Below are 17,012 nucleotides of genomic sequence, written 5' to 3'. Positions count from 1 at the left end.
GGACTGGAGATCTGACCCACTTTAGGCCTTAGGCAAAAGCAGTCTTAGCAAGTGAAGTTCCTGTGAACATGCCCTTGGAAGGGCTGGAGGAGACAAGGAATTTTTCCAAACGCAACTGGGCTGAAGAGGATGTGTGAAGACCGGCACGCCCTCCTGTGGGAGTGGGATTGGAATGAGGTCCCCCAGGGTGGCGGGGACCGTGGGAGACCCCATTCGAGCAAAGACTTCTTCTCCTTCAAGTATATGCAAGATATGCTTTATCTCTGTTGGCTGCTCCTCGGGAGACTGAAATTTGAATCTGATGAATGTACCCGTAAATAAGGTTAGAGAGTAGGGGATGGTATAGCTCTGTGGTAGAGAGTGTGCCTAGCACACACAAGGTCCTGAGTTCAATCCCCAGTACCTCCATTAAAAGAAAAAAAAAAATACAATGAATAGTTGGACAATAGAAAAACTAAAAGCCAACTAGAAAAATCTCTTCCCTTCCCCCATTCAGGGCTATTTCCACACCTGGGCCTGTGCCATCTCCTCCACTGGCAACACTATCCTTCCCGACCTGGCGATCCCCAATCCTACTCAGACTTCAAAGAAAACCTCAAAGGCCACGTCCTCCGTAAACCCTTTCCCAATGCACCCCTCGGAAGTAGCCCCTCCTTGTTCTGTACCCAGAGCACAAACGCGCTTCCTGCCCAGCCAGCCTGCTCTCTACTTGAGGTGACAAACAGTTCAGTGCAGAGTCTGTCCCCTCCACTAGACTCTTAGCTCCTTGGAGGCAAATATTAAAAGTTATATTTACTCATCTCAGAGCCAACATAATACCGGAAGAGGGAGAAAAGAAGGGGGGAGGGCAGCCAAGATCTTTCACAACTGCCCTGAAAGTACACATGAAAGGTCTCCCTAAGTGCAGCCCATAGTGACACCATCTGCAGGTGGCTGTGTATTTCTTGATGCCACCATCAGATTCTGACCCCCCAAAACCGTCTCTGAAGGAATCTAGAAACAGGAGGGACAGGAGCTGGACCTGAAGGTGGGAGATGGGGGGTCTGTGTCAAAGCGGCCAGAACATATGGTGAGGATCGGGGAGCCCAAGAATTCGGAGGGACTAAAACCAGCAGCTCCTCATATCAGCAAATACCCTGAATGGGAAGATGTCCAAAAGGGGAACAGTCATACCAGCTTCTCTTGAAACTTACGAGCCCTGTTTGCTTCCAGTCTTTTCTAGTTTGACTGAGCACAGATTACACATCAGAGACAGTGATGAGTTTACTGTGAGCAAATGTCAGAAATACTAAAATGAGTCTGATAGCATCCAAACAAATGATGACTACTTCTGTGGATCGTTTATCTTGCCTAAGGAGTTCGGAGCAGGAAGGTCAGTTTCAGAGGAAGGTGATATTCACAAGGTTATGGAGGACAAACAGGATTCAGTTGGGGAGACGTGAAGCCACGGGGCTAAAGCAGCCTACAGGGTGCCTCTGTGCCAACTAAGAAAGGAGCGTGTTCTTCAACACCATTTACTTCCGTGTGTTAGAAAACCGTCATAATACACCAATTCTGTGAGAACAAAACACTTTCCTGCCGTGAGCTGTTAAAGAGCCATAATAAACCTTCAAACCTGTGACGTCTTTGGGGTAAAACGGCACCCCTAACACTGTGCACAACCCGACCTGCACCACTGTGACCCCAGCAGGAAGGCAGTTCTGTGCTAGGAGAGCCGTGGGGAGAGCAAAGGAAAGACACACTTCAAGCAAGTCGATTTTAAATGAGAAATGGCCTCTAGATTTCTTACAGTAACTATTTCCTACCAAGAAAGAAAAAATTAAAAATCAAAAAAAACTGTTTTTGTAGAGCAGTTGTTCTCAGCTGGAGGTGATCCACCCCCCTCCCCAACAGGGGACACCGGGCAATGTCTGGAGACATTTCCAGTTGTCACAACCCGAGGAGGGAACAGCTACTGGAGTCTAGTGGGTCAAGTCCAGGGGCGCTGCTCAGCACACTACAGTGCACAGAACAGCCCCACAACAAAGGGTCATCCGGCCCCAACTGCCAACAGTGCCCAGGTGGAGACACCTTGGGGGAGACGGAAGACTTGCATCGCTCACAACCAGGATTAAAATGGTGATGGTCCCGCTACATGGTCACAATGGTGAGAAACCTGAGGAAAGAGTTTCTGCAAAGAAAGCACCAAGACACTTGCCCTGCCGGCTCCTAGGCGTCTGCATGGGGTAACTGCTCACCATCTACTGCCACATGGCACTCTCTGTCTTTACAACAAGGATGACCCAACACATCCCGGTCTGCACAGGAGTCCCCCAGTTTTAGCACTACAAGTCTTATGCCCAGGACACTTCTCTGTGCTGGCTGAGCTGGGACAATTGGTTTGTAACTCTCAGGTCCTGCTGCAGTCACCAGGCACTGGCTTTCTCTACCCAGGAAGTCCCACCTGCTCTGTTTCTCGGTATCCAGCATCCTCTGTAACTCTCGAACCCGACACTCAAACTGGGACTTCTCGTCACCAAGGACGCTCCTCCACGCCTCCCACTGCCGCTCTTTTTCCAGCAGCTCATCGTTCAGGGCCTCCAGATCCATGACCTGCTCCTCCAGCATCGTGCAGGTGGTCTTCAGAGCCTCCATCGTCTGCAAATCAGCACCACTGAGTTGGACCTTGTATCGAATGCGGATTTCCCGGGTGTTACTTTTGTCCGATTGGTTTCAGAAACACAAGTTTCTAACTGTGGTCTGAAAGATAGTTTATCTTTTTCCCCTGCAGACCGAGGGGACCAGACATGAATGGCCATTTCTGCTGCCACCTTACAGACAGAACCCAGAGTAAGGCCAGGGAAGAGAGACCACACTTCAAAATAGAGTGGCTCAAAGAAACATTCTAATCTATTTTTAATGGTTTTAAATCAAAATTAAGAACAATTACACACTTTCAAGAGCTATTTTTAAAACCTCCAAACTGGGGGGAGAGTACAGCTCAATGGTAGAGTGCAGGCTTAGCATGCATGAGGTCATGGATTCAATCCCCAGTTCCTCCATTAAAAAAAAAAAAAGTTAGTAAATAAATAAAGAAACCTAATTACCTCCCCCCTTCAAAAACAAAATTAAAACCCCCAAACCTTCGAAACAGACATGATTATAAAAAAGAGCTCTTTTATTGGACAGGTTGAGTCTAAGGACCCTTGGGAGAGATGCCACAGGCACTCACTCCAGAATCTAAAGGGGTTCAAAGTTTTCTGGGGAGCTCTGCCATCGTTTACGGTCCTTGCCTGCTTCTGGCTGGTGAGCTGCATCTCCCGCTCCGTGATCTCCCGGCGGAGATGGTCCACCTCACTCCGCAGCTGCACAATCTCATCGTTGGCACCGGAGGCCTCATCGAGTTGTTTGGACAAGTAGAAATTTTGGTTGTTGAGCTCAGCGTTGTCCTCCGTCAGCTGATTGAGCTGCTCCTCCAGGTCTGTGATTACCTAAAAGAGGAAAGGGGTCCAGTTACGCTTCAAGCAAGTCAATTTTAAATGAGAAATTGCTTCTAGAGCCACTGATGTCTGAAGCTGCGTGAGACTGACAGTTGACATGCAGGTCACGTTTGCTTATCCAATCCCCGAGGGCCAGACCCGAGCTCCCACGCCGAGCACAGGTGCTGTGGCAGAAAAGCAAATACCTCTGATTCTCTATAACTCGGGATTCAGCGGAAAAAAACAGTGAAAGCGAATCAATCAAAAGTGACTGCCACGTGGAAGGGGCAACTTTACATGAGATCGGGTCAGGGACGATAATATAACATGTAAAATGCAAACTGAGGAAAGAGGAATAATAAAGAGACCGGTACCACAATCAGCTAATGAAGCTAAAATGCGTAGGACACCACCGAAGGGACATTATCATTGCAGACAGCCTTAGAAAGCAAAATTAAGTCCTTATCAAGGAAGACTAAGTGAAGGACACTAAGAGTTATTTCAATAATATCTGAGGTAATAAATTTAATTTCATGCAACAAAAGGAAAAAAAAAAAACTTAAGGGATGCTCAGAATAATCCGCAAAACATAATACTGTATATTGGCGGTATCACTTTAAATGGGAAGGCATGTGTATGAAATGGTCGTTTTACTGAGAGATTTAATCTGGTTTTGCTGAATTATTTCCCTGCTCAGTGGCAGAATGACTTCAATTTCAGTGCACTTAGCTTTCCTGTTCTCTTTGCTGAGGCTTGGTACCAGGCCCTGCAGAGAGCTTTTATATATAATACTTCAGAAGTTTAAGGACAATTTTCTAATAATAGTTGGAATGAGGCACACAGGCAGTAAATTAAATTTTATGTAACACAAAGGAGTAAATTAAAAGGAAATGCCTTTGAGCCCACGGTTATTAATTGTTTCCCATTTTCAGACCTAGAGTAGACTTAGTCTCTGAAACGCTGCCACTGTTTCCATGATGAACTCCCTATTTTAACCCCCTTTTGATTATCAATTAAAAAAAAAAAACTTCCCAGGCACACTGAATTAAAGAATGTCAATTAAGTCTACTTGTTCAGTGTGGCTCAGAAAACATAGCTTTTCATTTTGTTAACTGAGCTGATCAGCTTTTAATGCAGTAAGTGGTCTAGTAATTTGTGTTTTAATATCAAGTCATGTTACTCCTACTGGATAGGAAAAAACTCCAAGTCCATCATTCCCAGCAGGCAGTTCTGCCCTCCATATCACCCTTAGTGCGACAGGGTTAAATCTCCTGGAAGCAGAAACTGAATAAATGATGCCCCGCAGTTCAGCTGGTCTCCTCCCTGCATGGAGTAAACCCATCGCCTAAGAGCTTTCCTCTAAGACTGTAAATGTGTCCCCTGTGCTTCCTTCCACCAAGAATGAGCAAACTGGCCCAGAAGTTGGGCTACAGAATGGATTCTGGAACCCTAGATAAGCCACCTGTGGCATGGAGGTCAATACCAGAGTGACTGCCTCCTCTGTTGCTATGGTTTCAATGTTTTGGATTTTTTCCTGCATGCTATTCTCCCTGACTGTATCGTGTGAAATACAAGGGGTAACAATTCACAACCAAGATGTGGAGGCATCAGTGGTGCACCACGAGGAGCAAACAGACTGCAGAAAACCTAGCCACATAAGAATACACACACAGCCAAAATAATTTACCTGCCATTCAGGGACGTATTTAAGCCTTTGGGTACCTACTCCCTTTCTCTGACTCACGGGGGAAAAAAAAAGCAATTTATTATAAGCCCCTTTCTGCCACCTCTTCTCCTTCTCCCAAAACTAGATTATAAAGTGCTAAAGACAAAACACTCGGAAAGTCAGTGAGATGCCAAGACGACGACTCTCACCTCAACCGAGGTGGGCCCACTGGGTACGAGGAGCCCTTCCATTTCCTTGTCCTCATCCGGTTTTCAAGGGGTCTCACATCTGACTCCTGTTGACAGTCTGTGACTGCTGGCTCTATATTTCATCATCATCTCTGGCCTGTCTGACAAGGGGATTATGGGCACGAAGCAACCGAGGCCTCATTAAAGCACGTTAACTCATTCACATGCTTTATATATTCTTTCTGCCCGAGCCGTAACATGTTTAGCGTGTGACTGTTTCGAGTTGCTGGGGCTGTGGTATTAAGCGTGAGGCACACCCCCCCCACCCCCGCACATACATTATTGCGTTCACAGCTGTTGAACTGACTTGAGACACAGGCAGGAAATTAATGGTCTCCCTGGTTTAAAATAAAAAGGATTAATAATCGGCAGTCTGTGGTCTGAAACCATGTTATATGCAAGGAGAATTCTTAGGTCTACTCTGTGGCCAGGGTTTCCCTCCACACCAAGGGCAAGCGATTTGTTTTCTATATTATGAGTCTGTTAACCTTTCAACCCCAAGGATAGAAGGTAGGAAGGATAAACTGAAAGGCTGAGTCCATCCTAGTGGTACAAAGGATGAGAGAGACAGGTTCACAATGCAGGGGCCAGCAGAGCTTCCTTCTGTGCTGTTTTTACAGATAAAGAGATCTTGATGCAGTTCTAACAGAGAACAGGGAAACAAAAAAAATTATCTACTCTCAGTGTCCAAAAGAAATTTAAAAAAAGATCTCTATTTGGGGTTATCTGTTCCTTTTCAAGCACACCTCCTGGTTCTAAGATACATCTGTTTGCTCTCACACCTAACTGGGAACCAGCAAAGGGAACATTACCTGGTAAATAGCCAAGAGCACACTGTGGGTGAAGACACCGGTCAGACAATGAGCATCAGGCTAAAAAGACTCAGGGCTGCCGTCCTATTTTGATGCCTCGTTCCTTCTTGAAGGCAGCTATTTGCATATTATTTATTTTTAATCTTATAGCTGACAGATTGATTCATAATTAAAACCGTGTCATATGTCTGCCCACTAACTCCTCTCCAAAACAGACTTAGGTAGGGTTTTAGGTGCCAGATTGGATCAAATCCTTTTTTTAAATCTCTTCAAATACAGAAATGGTCTGAGCCTGAAAAATCTTCCTGTTCATGGGCTTTTTAAAAGCTGCTAACTGGGAGCTCCTATCGATTGAGTTATTGCAGGAGCTCCCACTGGGAACAAAGATGACATGTCCCAGCGGAGACGACCCTGCTGGCGCCCCCGAGAAAGGGGCAGCTATCACTCTGCTCAAGTATCTACAAAACAGCCTCTGAACTTGCAAAAGTGGAACTGAGACCTTCTCTTACCGTCAAGTGTTGTTCTACAGTGGTAGTTTTCAAACTTTTTTTGAGGTGCAGAACCAATTTCTAAACAAGATTCTGCTGTAAATCCAATATAATAAAATAATAGTAACTAACACTGTTGAGTATTTTCTGTGGACCAGGCCCTGCACAGACACTGACGCATCATCTCACTTAATTCTTGCAGGAACCCCCATGAGGCAGGGATTGTTACCAGGTTTCTGATGCTGTGACTCAGTGTTTCCTAAGGTTTTACTGTTTCTGAAATCTGGACTAAGCCGCTGTCTCTCTTCCTTCACCCAGCCTGCAAAGAGCAGGTATTAAATGAATTATGCATCTTACATTCAATGGTGGACTGGAACTGAGGACACACAATGTCATACCCATTTTACGGACCAGGAAATTGGAGGCTCAGGAGTATAACATCACAGAGCTCACCAAGAGGCCAGGTCAGAATCTGAACCCAGTCTATATGACTCCAGAGCACATGGTTTGGACCACCGGCTGCCCAGCTGCTCGAGCTGAAATGCGGGTGGGTTTCCCAGTGGGTGGGACAGCCCCCAAAGGCTTCTCCACAGAATGCCAGGGGTAAGGAAGAAAGGAATTAGAAGTCACTATTCCAGAAAAGGCAAGTTTGAGGGCTAAAGAAAGTGTAAAAGTTACCTAAGAAAGTAACCAAATTTCTTCTACATATTGGTGTATTCTGTTAAAACTAAACTCCCAGTTTTAAACATGGGGGGAGAGTGGGTTACAAAGGTGCACAAGGAAACTCTTGAAGGTGACGACTATGTTTGTTACTTTGTTTTGCTGGTTTCACAAATACACAAACATCCCAAAACTCATCAGCCCATTGTCCTCTAATTACCCCTCAATAAAGCTGTTAAAAAAAAAAAAGATGAAAAAAGGAGAAAAGAAAACTCCAGATGAATGGAACAGGATCACTGGCGTACACATTTAAAATGCATCCAAGTTTATTTTAGGAAAAAATAGTAATGTAAAAAAAAAAATCACAGTACTAAAATGATCTATATTTTAGTCAGTGATCATTTATGAGAATGTATGTAACATAAGCAAATAATTCTTACGTAAAATAAGGAACCAAGACAATAAGAAACTGAAAAAGTAAGGCAAAAGAGTGTAGGAACATAATGCACCGATTCCTCAAGGAAGGGAGGTGAGAATGGAGGAAATCAACGGAAAGTTCTAAGGTGGGCTCACCCCAGATGCGACCACGGCGTCAGGAAATCCAGACCTAAATTCCACCTGCCATGTACCAACCAGAGTCAGACAGAGGCGCATCCCACGGCCGAGCTATTCTAATCTTGGTATGTGCTCATCGGAAATAAGGACTTTTAGAATTGCCAAAGGTCCTATACGAGAATGTTTCCAAACAGCTTATTCTTAACAGAAATAACCCAAATGTCCCCTGACAGGAGAATGGATAAACAACCTTCAGTTCTAGTCACACAATGGCAACACGACTCCGTAATGAAGGGCACAATCTTGATGGATGCCACAGCATGGATGAACCTCACAGACAATTTAGGTAACAACAAAGCTAAACCCAAAAGACCGCATCCTCTGTGACTCCATTTATACGAAGCTCAAGAAGAGGCGAAACTAACTTGTGGTATCAGAGGTCAGGATACCCTTTGGACAAAGGATGCTGATGGGAAGAGGACAGGAGCCAAAATGTTCTGTATCTTGATCTGTGTCATGGTTGCATAAGTCATCTACACATGTGAAAATTCATCGAGTTGTGCACTTCAGATTAGCTCCACTTTACGCATGTTTCTGTGTGCATTTCACACCTTAATGAAGTGGCGGGGAGAAAGCATATAGCGTCAGGACTTATGTACAATTTACAGTAGGAAAGGAGTTCATTACAGGAAAATAAAATGCATATACAGGAGGTGGAGGGGTGCCTCTGGAAATTCATGGATGCAAATAATACAAATGGAGGCAAGCTCACTGAACAGTGACGAGGGAGGTGATAAAGCCATGAAAGGACTAATGAAAGGAGGCAGAACCGTGAATGAGGGCAACATCCCTACCTTCTGAAAGGGGCCTACTTCAGTTCTGCACTCTGACCAAGGACAGGCTTTGGGTTTCCTACCCTATTACATAAGCTATGAATGACGCTTATCTGTTCCTGGAATTTACTTCTCTCAACATAAGTTATGTCTCCCAAGAAGTCCTAGGTTCTGAATTTGCATGTTAGGAAGCCAGACTTTGCCTGCTAACGTTAACATTTCCCGACTCCCCAGGAGAAGAACTTGTTGGTCTTTCCTGTCTGTAGAGGCAGCAGGCTGGAGAAGTCTCACACGTGTCACTGACCCTGCTGTCTTACGCCAGCCTCGGGCTAGAACCTTCTAGACTGGAGAAGGAGGGGGAGCGCCTGTGGGACTTCTGCTGCAGCTACTGAGACCTATTAGTGGGTCGGCAGTGAGAATTATTTTGATCATTCCAACGAAGCTTCTGCAAACATGAAGAATGGTTTACATTTTTTTTAACTGGCAGGAACCCAAGGCACTGAAGTTATCTGGGGCTCAGAAACTCCAAATCATCTGACTGCGTTAACTGCTTCAAGCTGAAAGTTTGTGTCAAAACATCACTTCCTGACATTAGGGAGAGATGTCCTGTTTTCCTTCTCGGTTTTAGTTTCATGTTATTTTTATCATCTTTGGTTAATACTCACAGTACAGCTGTTACGAAGGGCATCGAATTTGCGCTGGATTTCATCTCTATGTGCCTAAAAGGTAAGAAGTTGATCATGAATTTTTCATAGGGTGGAACAACAATTCTTCATGCTCTGGGTCAAGCAAAGAAAAGCTCAGCTTGCCTAAAAGAGGCAAGAATGCCATTGCAGCTGCCCCAGCATCGTTTTCTCAAAGGACTAATTAACCAAGTCATACCCACCGTGAGAAGTCAAGTTCCAGGGATACACAATGCCAGATTAGTGACAGCTAACTCTTTAGACCACACACGCATACCCTGTACAAATATAGCTAACATTCAAATGAACACCTTAGGGGCCAGTGAAAGAAAAAACTAAAATGTAGGATGAAGTCTTTACCTATATTTGTCTTACTCCCCATTCTTAACCTTTCCCTCCAATTGGCTGCCCGCCCCCTGCCCCCCTACTCCCAAGAAAGAAACAAACACACACGGACACACATACAGGGCAAAGGAGGGACTTTTTTTTTAATCCAAAGCTGCTGAGATTCGGAACTCAGCATCTATGGCCTACACCTTCCTTTTGGGGAGGGCAGAGAGAGAATAAACAAGGGCCTGAGTACAAACCGTGACGAGTGCTACGAAGGAAACTAAGAGGGCCCAGGAAAACAGAGTAAGGGGGAAGAGATGGGGTAGTCAAGGAGGGCTTCTCTGAAGAGGTGACATTTAAACTGAAACCTGCAGGCTGATGAGGAGCCAGCCATGCAAAGAACAGAAAAGAGCAGAGGATTAACAAATTTCTACTGTATAGCACAGGGAACTACATTCAATATCTTGTAGTAATTTATGGTTAAAAAGAATATGAAAACGAATATATGCACATTCCTATATGACTGAAGTATTGTGCTATACACCAGAAATTGACACAACACTGTAAACTGACTATACTTCAATAACAATATATTTAAAAAGAGAGAGAGAGAGATAGCAGAGGGAACAGCATCTGGAAAAAAACCTGAGGCAAGAAGGGTTTGGTGCATTTGGGGAACACAAAAGGATCCAAGTGGCTAGAGCAGTTTTTTACAGTTCAAGCTGTGACTCAGAGCAAGGACGCCAAGTGAGTTGTTTTTTTTGTTTTTTTGTTTTTTTGTTTTTTTTGGTTTGCTTTATCCAGTGAAATGGAATAAACATTATAGATTTGGATAGATTAGAAAACATCAGAATGGGCCTTGGATAGTAAAGATAAACACTGTTGCTGGAAACTTGTTTCAGATACATAATTCATCAAGTTTAAAGTTGCTATCAATTGTATGACTTATCACATTTTTATGTAACATTAAGAAAAAAAGGTACTGCCAAAGAAATTGTGACATGTTTATGTCTATATAACCATAAAATCACATACAGGCTCTAAAATGCACCCTGATTAGCTACCTTAAAAGTCAATAAAATACAGTATATATGCTCTCTTGCATTAGACTGCAAGGTAAAATGTATTCTTTTGTGGGTTATGGCCAAATGATTTTTGAAAACCATGTGGCTAAAGCACAACAAAAGAGAGAAAATGTGGCCCAAGATGATGGTGGAGAGACAGGCCTGCACCAAGAATCCTGAAGTCCCAGAAAGTTTGGATTTCATTCAAAATGCAGTGACTTGGAGACCAGTGGAGGTTTTAAGATGCAGAGTGAGTTGGCCTGGTTGTCACTTTGTGGATGCTGTAGAAAGAACAGATCAAAATAGGAAAGATGTAGAAGGAAGTGGGAAAACCCAGAGGAGGCTGCTGCTGCCATTCAAGGGAGGGAGGATGGTGGCCTGGAGTAGGATGCTGGCAAAAGACAGAGACAACTGGATGGAGGTGAGATCTCTTGGAAACACAGGTAGTAAGACTTGCTGATGGACATGGGGGCTGAGGGGAAGGAGGAGGCAAGGGAGCCCCAACAGACTTTTGATTTGGGAGACATGGAGGATTAGAGCACATTGTGCTTCGCTACCAAAGCCCAAAGAAGAATCCAGTTTGCAGCAGAGGAAAAAAGTGGTCCTTCTCTTAAAAAAAGAAGAAAAAAAACTCAATCAGAAGGTCTATAAGACAAGTAAGTCCAAAAATTCAGCACCTAATTTAGCTGTGATTATTATCTAATATGTCCACTTTGCCATAAACTAATAGCATGAGTTTATAACAGCATATTAGACACTGCAGGGAAAAAAAAAGATTAGTGAACTTTAAGACACAGCAATAGAAACTATCCAAAATGAAATACACAAAGGAAAAAGAAGACATAAAAAATGAACAGAGCATCAATGAGCTATTAAACAATTATGAGAAGACTGATATACATGGAATCAGAGTCCCTGAAGCAGTGTAAGAGGAGAGACAGAAAAAAATATTTGAAGAAATAATGGCCACAAAATTTCCAAAGTCAACAAAAAAATAAACGCATAAAGGCAAAAAGTTCAATGAGCCCTAAGTACAGGACAAGGAAGGAAATTAAGCTCAACCACATCATAATCAAACTGCTTAAAACAAATAATAAAGAGAAAAAGCTTAAAACCACCCAGAGAAAAAGACAAGTTACATATAGAGAAACAAAGAGAAGAAAGATGGATTTCTCACCAGTTTGGGGGTGGGAGGGGGGGAAGAGAAGTGTTGGGGCCGGGGTTTGGGGGGTATTAAGCTAGAAGACAGTAGAGCAACATCTTTAAAGTACTGAAAGGAAAACAAAAACAAAAAACTTGTCAATCTAGAATTCTATACCTAGCAAAACTGTCTTTCAAAAATGAAGGTGAAATAAAGACCTTTATAGACATACAAAAACTAAAGGAATTTGCCACCTGCACACCTGTACTATTATAAATGTTAAAAGAAGTTTTTTAAGCAGAAAGAAACTGACAATCAGAGACTTAAATCTACACAGAATAATGAAGAAGTGAGGAAAAATGGTGAAACAAAACAAAAACTGGAAATTGTACAGACACTTACAGATTCATAAATCAAAAGCTGTTGCTTAGAATCAACCTCTCAAATAATTAGCCCCTATTTTCATAGACTAATTTAATAGATTGTAATTTTTTCCCCAAAACATGATCTGCTTTTTGCCCAACAATGATACAAGAGATTTGTTCATTTAATGGGGCAAGAATACTATTTACCCAAATATTTGCACTACTGGTGAGCCTCATCTGTGAACATCCTAGAGGAAGAATAAGGCCCCTAGGTTAGTAAACTCTAGAGCAGACGTGAACAACTTTTTTCCTTTTAAGGACCAGATAGTAAATATTTTTGGCTTTGAGGGCCATTCAGTCTCTGTCGTAACTACTCAACTCTTCCCTCATAATTATCCACAGACAATATGTACACAAATGGGCATGACTATGTGCCAATAAAACTTTATTTATAGAAATCAGGAAGCAGACTAAGTTTGGCCCACTGACTGTAGCTTGCCAACCTCTGCTCTAAATGACTATTTGGTGTGAAATCTCTCAAAGACAGAAATGGGAAGCTGAGGGTGGAGTTAACTTCTTCAAAGCCTTTTGCAGTAATCATAAAACAGCTCTTGGCCTAGGCTGAGGGACAGAAGCCCTGTTCCACTTTCTAACAGCAAAGTTTCCAAATAATACACCATTAAAAACTTGTGTGACTTCCCACTGCAGTCTGAAATTTCAATCACGGATACTGTTTCATTTCTATTAAAATTTACCATTATGAGGTCTCTGGATCATTTCAACACACCAAATGGCAATCCTCTTTCAGGGTATAATGTAAGGAACTACCATCATTGTGGCTTTTGATTTATTATTGACTGAAATATAAGCACATTGTGAAATTGACCCTGTTGTGACTGCTGGGAATACTGTAATAATTACTGAACTGATCTGAGTTTTAAAATGGCAAGAAACATGTTTTACGTTTCTTTGAAATAAGCTGTAAACAAATGCACAAAAAAACAAAAGGTCACATAATAGTATGCATGAAGGCAATAAAATACGTGAGATAAGTTTTGGCATCTCAATGAAATAATCTGAATGTTAACTAGGTATTACAAGCTACAGGGAATAAATATTTACCCTCTTAAGTTACTGAAGGCTCTGAAGGGCTTTTGTCCATGTGAGTTACAGCTATTTACATGAGACATTAAAACAGATCTTTTCAAATATTTGTTTTTTATTTTAAAATAAAAGCATTGCTTTTGCACCATCGGTGCAAATGTTGACACAATGTGAGATGCCACATGACATCTCAGTATTATTATGAAAATAAATGGAACTTCGGGACCCCCATGGAGCCACGACCCCCAACATGACCATCACTGACCTAGGGTTGGAGGAGCAATAGGGAGAATGGAAAGGCTGTGTCCTGGAAGCCAGAGAGGCACTCTCATGGGGGAGTATTTATGTCTTTTTTAATTTTGAGGAAAGTTATAAGAGGGAGAAAGAAGAGAGGATTATTATGCAGCCTTGATGAGTGAAAATACTGTAGAGCTGAGAAAAGGAAACCAGTGTTTAGATGTCTGACCACCTTCTGGGATCCAGGGTCAGGATTCTAGAACACTCAGGATTCCACACACCCATCCCTTTCCCTGGGAGGCAAGCACCAAGCAAGACTGTCACCTTATGTGACCCAATTTCACATCTTGCCTATCACGCCAGTGGCTTACTAATGAAATACAAGGATATTTTTGTTTAAAAAAAAAAAGAGAGAGCGAGCGAGCACGCATTGACTTAATGATTCTCACAGATCAAAGAGGATGGCTCTGGGATCCCATAATCACGCTATGCTGGGAGGACTCCTTTCATGAGTGCCTCTAGCTTTTGACATTTGATTATTCAGCGTTAGTCATTTAACCAAATCAGGAACAGAATGTGAGGGCAGGGACATGAAACGTGTCCGGGGGGCCACTCTAGTGCACACAGAGCCCACGCCACACCTCCACCCTGCGGCCACACTCAGTCACGCTTCCTTCATGTCACGTGTCCGTGTGCGATACAGTGTGCAGACTCAAATTCTCCCCCTCAGATGGAAGGATTACACGGAGTCTTGTACTTCAAGTCCATGTGGAAAATTCTCTCTTCTACCAAAAAGCAAAGAGGAATCTTAAAGGAATCTAAAGGCCTGGCTTTTTGTTCAAATTTGACTCTCCTGTTGGTCTCTACCTTGATTCAAGCTCAGCTTTTAACAGCCAGTGAATTTCAATGCAAATGCAATTGACAGGCTGGGTGAAGGGAGGGTTGGGGAAAAAGAAGACCAAGGATGGTGGCCCGGCCCCCCTGCCACCCTCCTCCAGTGGAAGCTTCCACTGAACTGTGCTGCATCTAACTTGACCCAGGGGAAGAAGCAAACATGGTGATTGCTCCCTTCCCAGGTGAGGGGATAGCAGCCTCTTCGAGTTAAAGCAATAATATGGCCCATTTGACCATTCCCTTTTATTGATAAAACAGCCTGCTGTAAACCACAGAAACTTCCCAGGAGATCAGTTTAGATCCAGCTGATTTAATGTGATTGATGCTTTCACTGGGTCTGCACTGGGGCCAGAACAATGAGACAGGGCGTCAGAATACTGCATCTGTGACTGTTCGTTCTCTCTGAAAATACATTCTTCACAACAAATTCAACAAAGCCATTTTGGCAGCAGCCACCTGTGGTCCATAACTAGGTTTATGCGACATAATCAAGAGGAAGGGAGAGGAAAATCTGCAGCCCTCAAACGGAACAGAAGCAAACTGATGTGGGTTTGAATTCCTTTGTGATGGGCTTACAAACAGCCATCTGACCAAAGGCACTTTCCTGCCATCCTTTTGAACAAGCCCTATTTTCCAAGATATCTTCATCATCGGGGAGAGTCACAGAGCCCTAGTTTTGAGACCTAGGGAGGTTTGTTTCTTTCTTTCTTTTCTTCTTTTTTTTATAAGAAGATGCTCTGAGGCAGTGATCTCATCTGACTAAATTAAGTCGTGACTTGCTGCTGTGCTGGCTTCCAGCAGCCATTAGACACAGCGGATTCCGACCAGCAGCAAGACAGGATTTAAAGACTCCTTTCCCCACAGATAAACAGCAGTGACACATGCTCACCATACACCCTCCTCCTTCCTCTCCGGCAGGATGAGATGCAGAGCCACCGCCTCCCTCCCAATTCCAACAGAACAGAGAGATAAACGTGTCCTTTTCTGCTCCAAAGTAAAAGGATTTCAGGAATTACAGCCCAATCCCTTAGGGAGAAAAAGCTAAAGACACAGGGATAGGCACATAGTGAGGGCTCATTAAGTATGGATTAAATTACTGATGTCTCCTCTTTCCGAGCTCAAGTGTATCACATGGGGGAAAATATTAATACACAACGCATTAAATGTAATGGTAGTTGAATTTTAGGTAACTCCTTCAGCAGCTAAGAAATGCTATCTGGCTGTCTCCTTCCCCATCCGCCCAACTCCAGAAAGCATAGAAGCCTTCTTGGCACATACTCATATATTCATTTCATTTCTACCTCCATTTTTTTCCTTCTATAGACTTATTTTCTCTGTTTTTCTTTTTTCATCCTGATACACTGTTTTGTATCTTTCCAAACTGTTTCCGATCCATTTTGAAACAAGGCAGAGTATAAACAAAGAGCTATTTTAACAATTTTTTTTTCCAAACCAAATATTGGGGGCACATGACATCATTTAATGAGTGTTCTCATAGAGACAGAGGAAGTTCAGGTTACAGTCAATATCTGAACTTGGCACATAAGTGCTGGAAAATCTAAGATGCACAGCCATCTTCTGTATAGCAGTTATTCTGCATCTCCAGAATCCTGGAAGCCCCTGTATCCTAGACTGGCCCTTGTGCACCCTGGACCTCTCAGCTCATGTTCCCAATTTGGTCCCCAAACCCAACAATGGGATATAACTTCTAAGAAATTACTTTAAAATATACATATGCAGATATATATGTATGTGTGTGTGTGTGTGTGTGTATACATGTATATACACATGTACACATGTTATGCGTATATACACATATATGCATTACTTTTAAACAGGATAGATCACAAGCAACACGTGCACACGGTCGTCTAAGGGAAGTATCTCTGCTCTAAGAAACGTCTGCTGATGGAGAAGGGGACAGCATCCAGAACGAATCAGAGTAGGATACCCACCGAGGTGCCCTACTGAAAAAGACACTGCGTTGTGCTGCATTGTGCCCTGCCCGTGGAAGAGGGCACCCTGACCAGCAGGCGTGAGTGTGCCCGCCTGCCTGCCAAGTGCAAGGTGTCACCATGAGGAGTGCCTGCCATTAAACTCATTCAGCTTTCGATGCCCAGAGTTCCGCTCCACTGAGCAGCCTTCCAGGAGAAGTGGGATTTATAAGTATACGTGTCTGAGGGGGAAAAACAGGAGGATTAGCCACCTGGAGCATGCTGGTCACCTTGGTGGTTGTATTTCCCACTACAAAACCGTGAAGTTGGCATGTTATAGGTAAACTTCTTGTCAGTTTTGGTAGGGGTCAGTCCCTGTGAGAAGGATCAGCCATGGGAAATTGGCCAATGAAGTCACATTTTTTAGACTTCCAGAAAGAACCACGGTCTAAATCCAGTGCCCATCACCCCCCCACACACCCACCACCACCAGGGACCGATCTCCTGACAACACATTTTAATTGATCAAATTAGTCGCTA

The 17,012-nt window shown here is 43.3% G+C and overlaps 1 protein-coding gene across 10 annotated transcripts in view; it reads right to left on the bottom strand.

Annotated features, from left to right (window-relative positions):
* Window positions 1-17,012, bottom strand: part of CIT (citron rho-interacting serine/threonine kinase) — a 149,991-nt gene that overhangs the window by 31,610 nt on the left and 101,369 nt on the right. For 9 of the 10 annotated variants that reach the window (XM_074356328.1, XM_074356329.1, XM_074356330.1 and 6 more), the window contains 3 exons: window positions 9,386-9,439; window positions 3,273-3,470; window positions 2,444-2,637 (listed from right to left, as the gene is read on the bottom strand). In XM_074356328.1, the coding sequence (XP_074212429.1) occupies window positions 2,444-2,637; window positions 3,273-3,470; window positions 9,386-9,439 (446 nt within the window). The remainder of the gene's footprint in view (window positions 1-2,443; window positions 2,638-3,272; window positions 3,471-9,385; window positions 9,440-17,012) is intronic. The other variant, XM_074356332.1, reaches the window with a different exon arrangement.

This window comes from Camelus bactrianus, chromosome 32, assembly GCF_048773025.1.
Source record: "Camelus bactrianus isolate YW-2024 breed Bactrian camel chromosome 32, ASM4877302v1, whole genome shotgun sequence".
Classification (NCBI taxonomy): Eukaryota; Metazoa; Chordata; class Mammalia; order Artiodactyla; family Camelidae; genus Camelus; species Camelus bactrianus.
The sequence above is the reverse complement of the archived record's forward strand: the minus strand, read 5'-3'. Positions and strand labels throughout refer to the sequence as shown.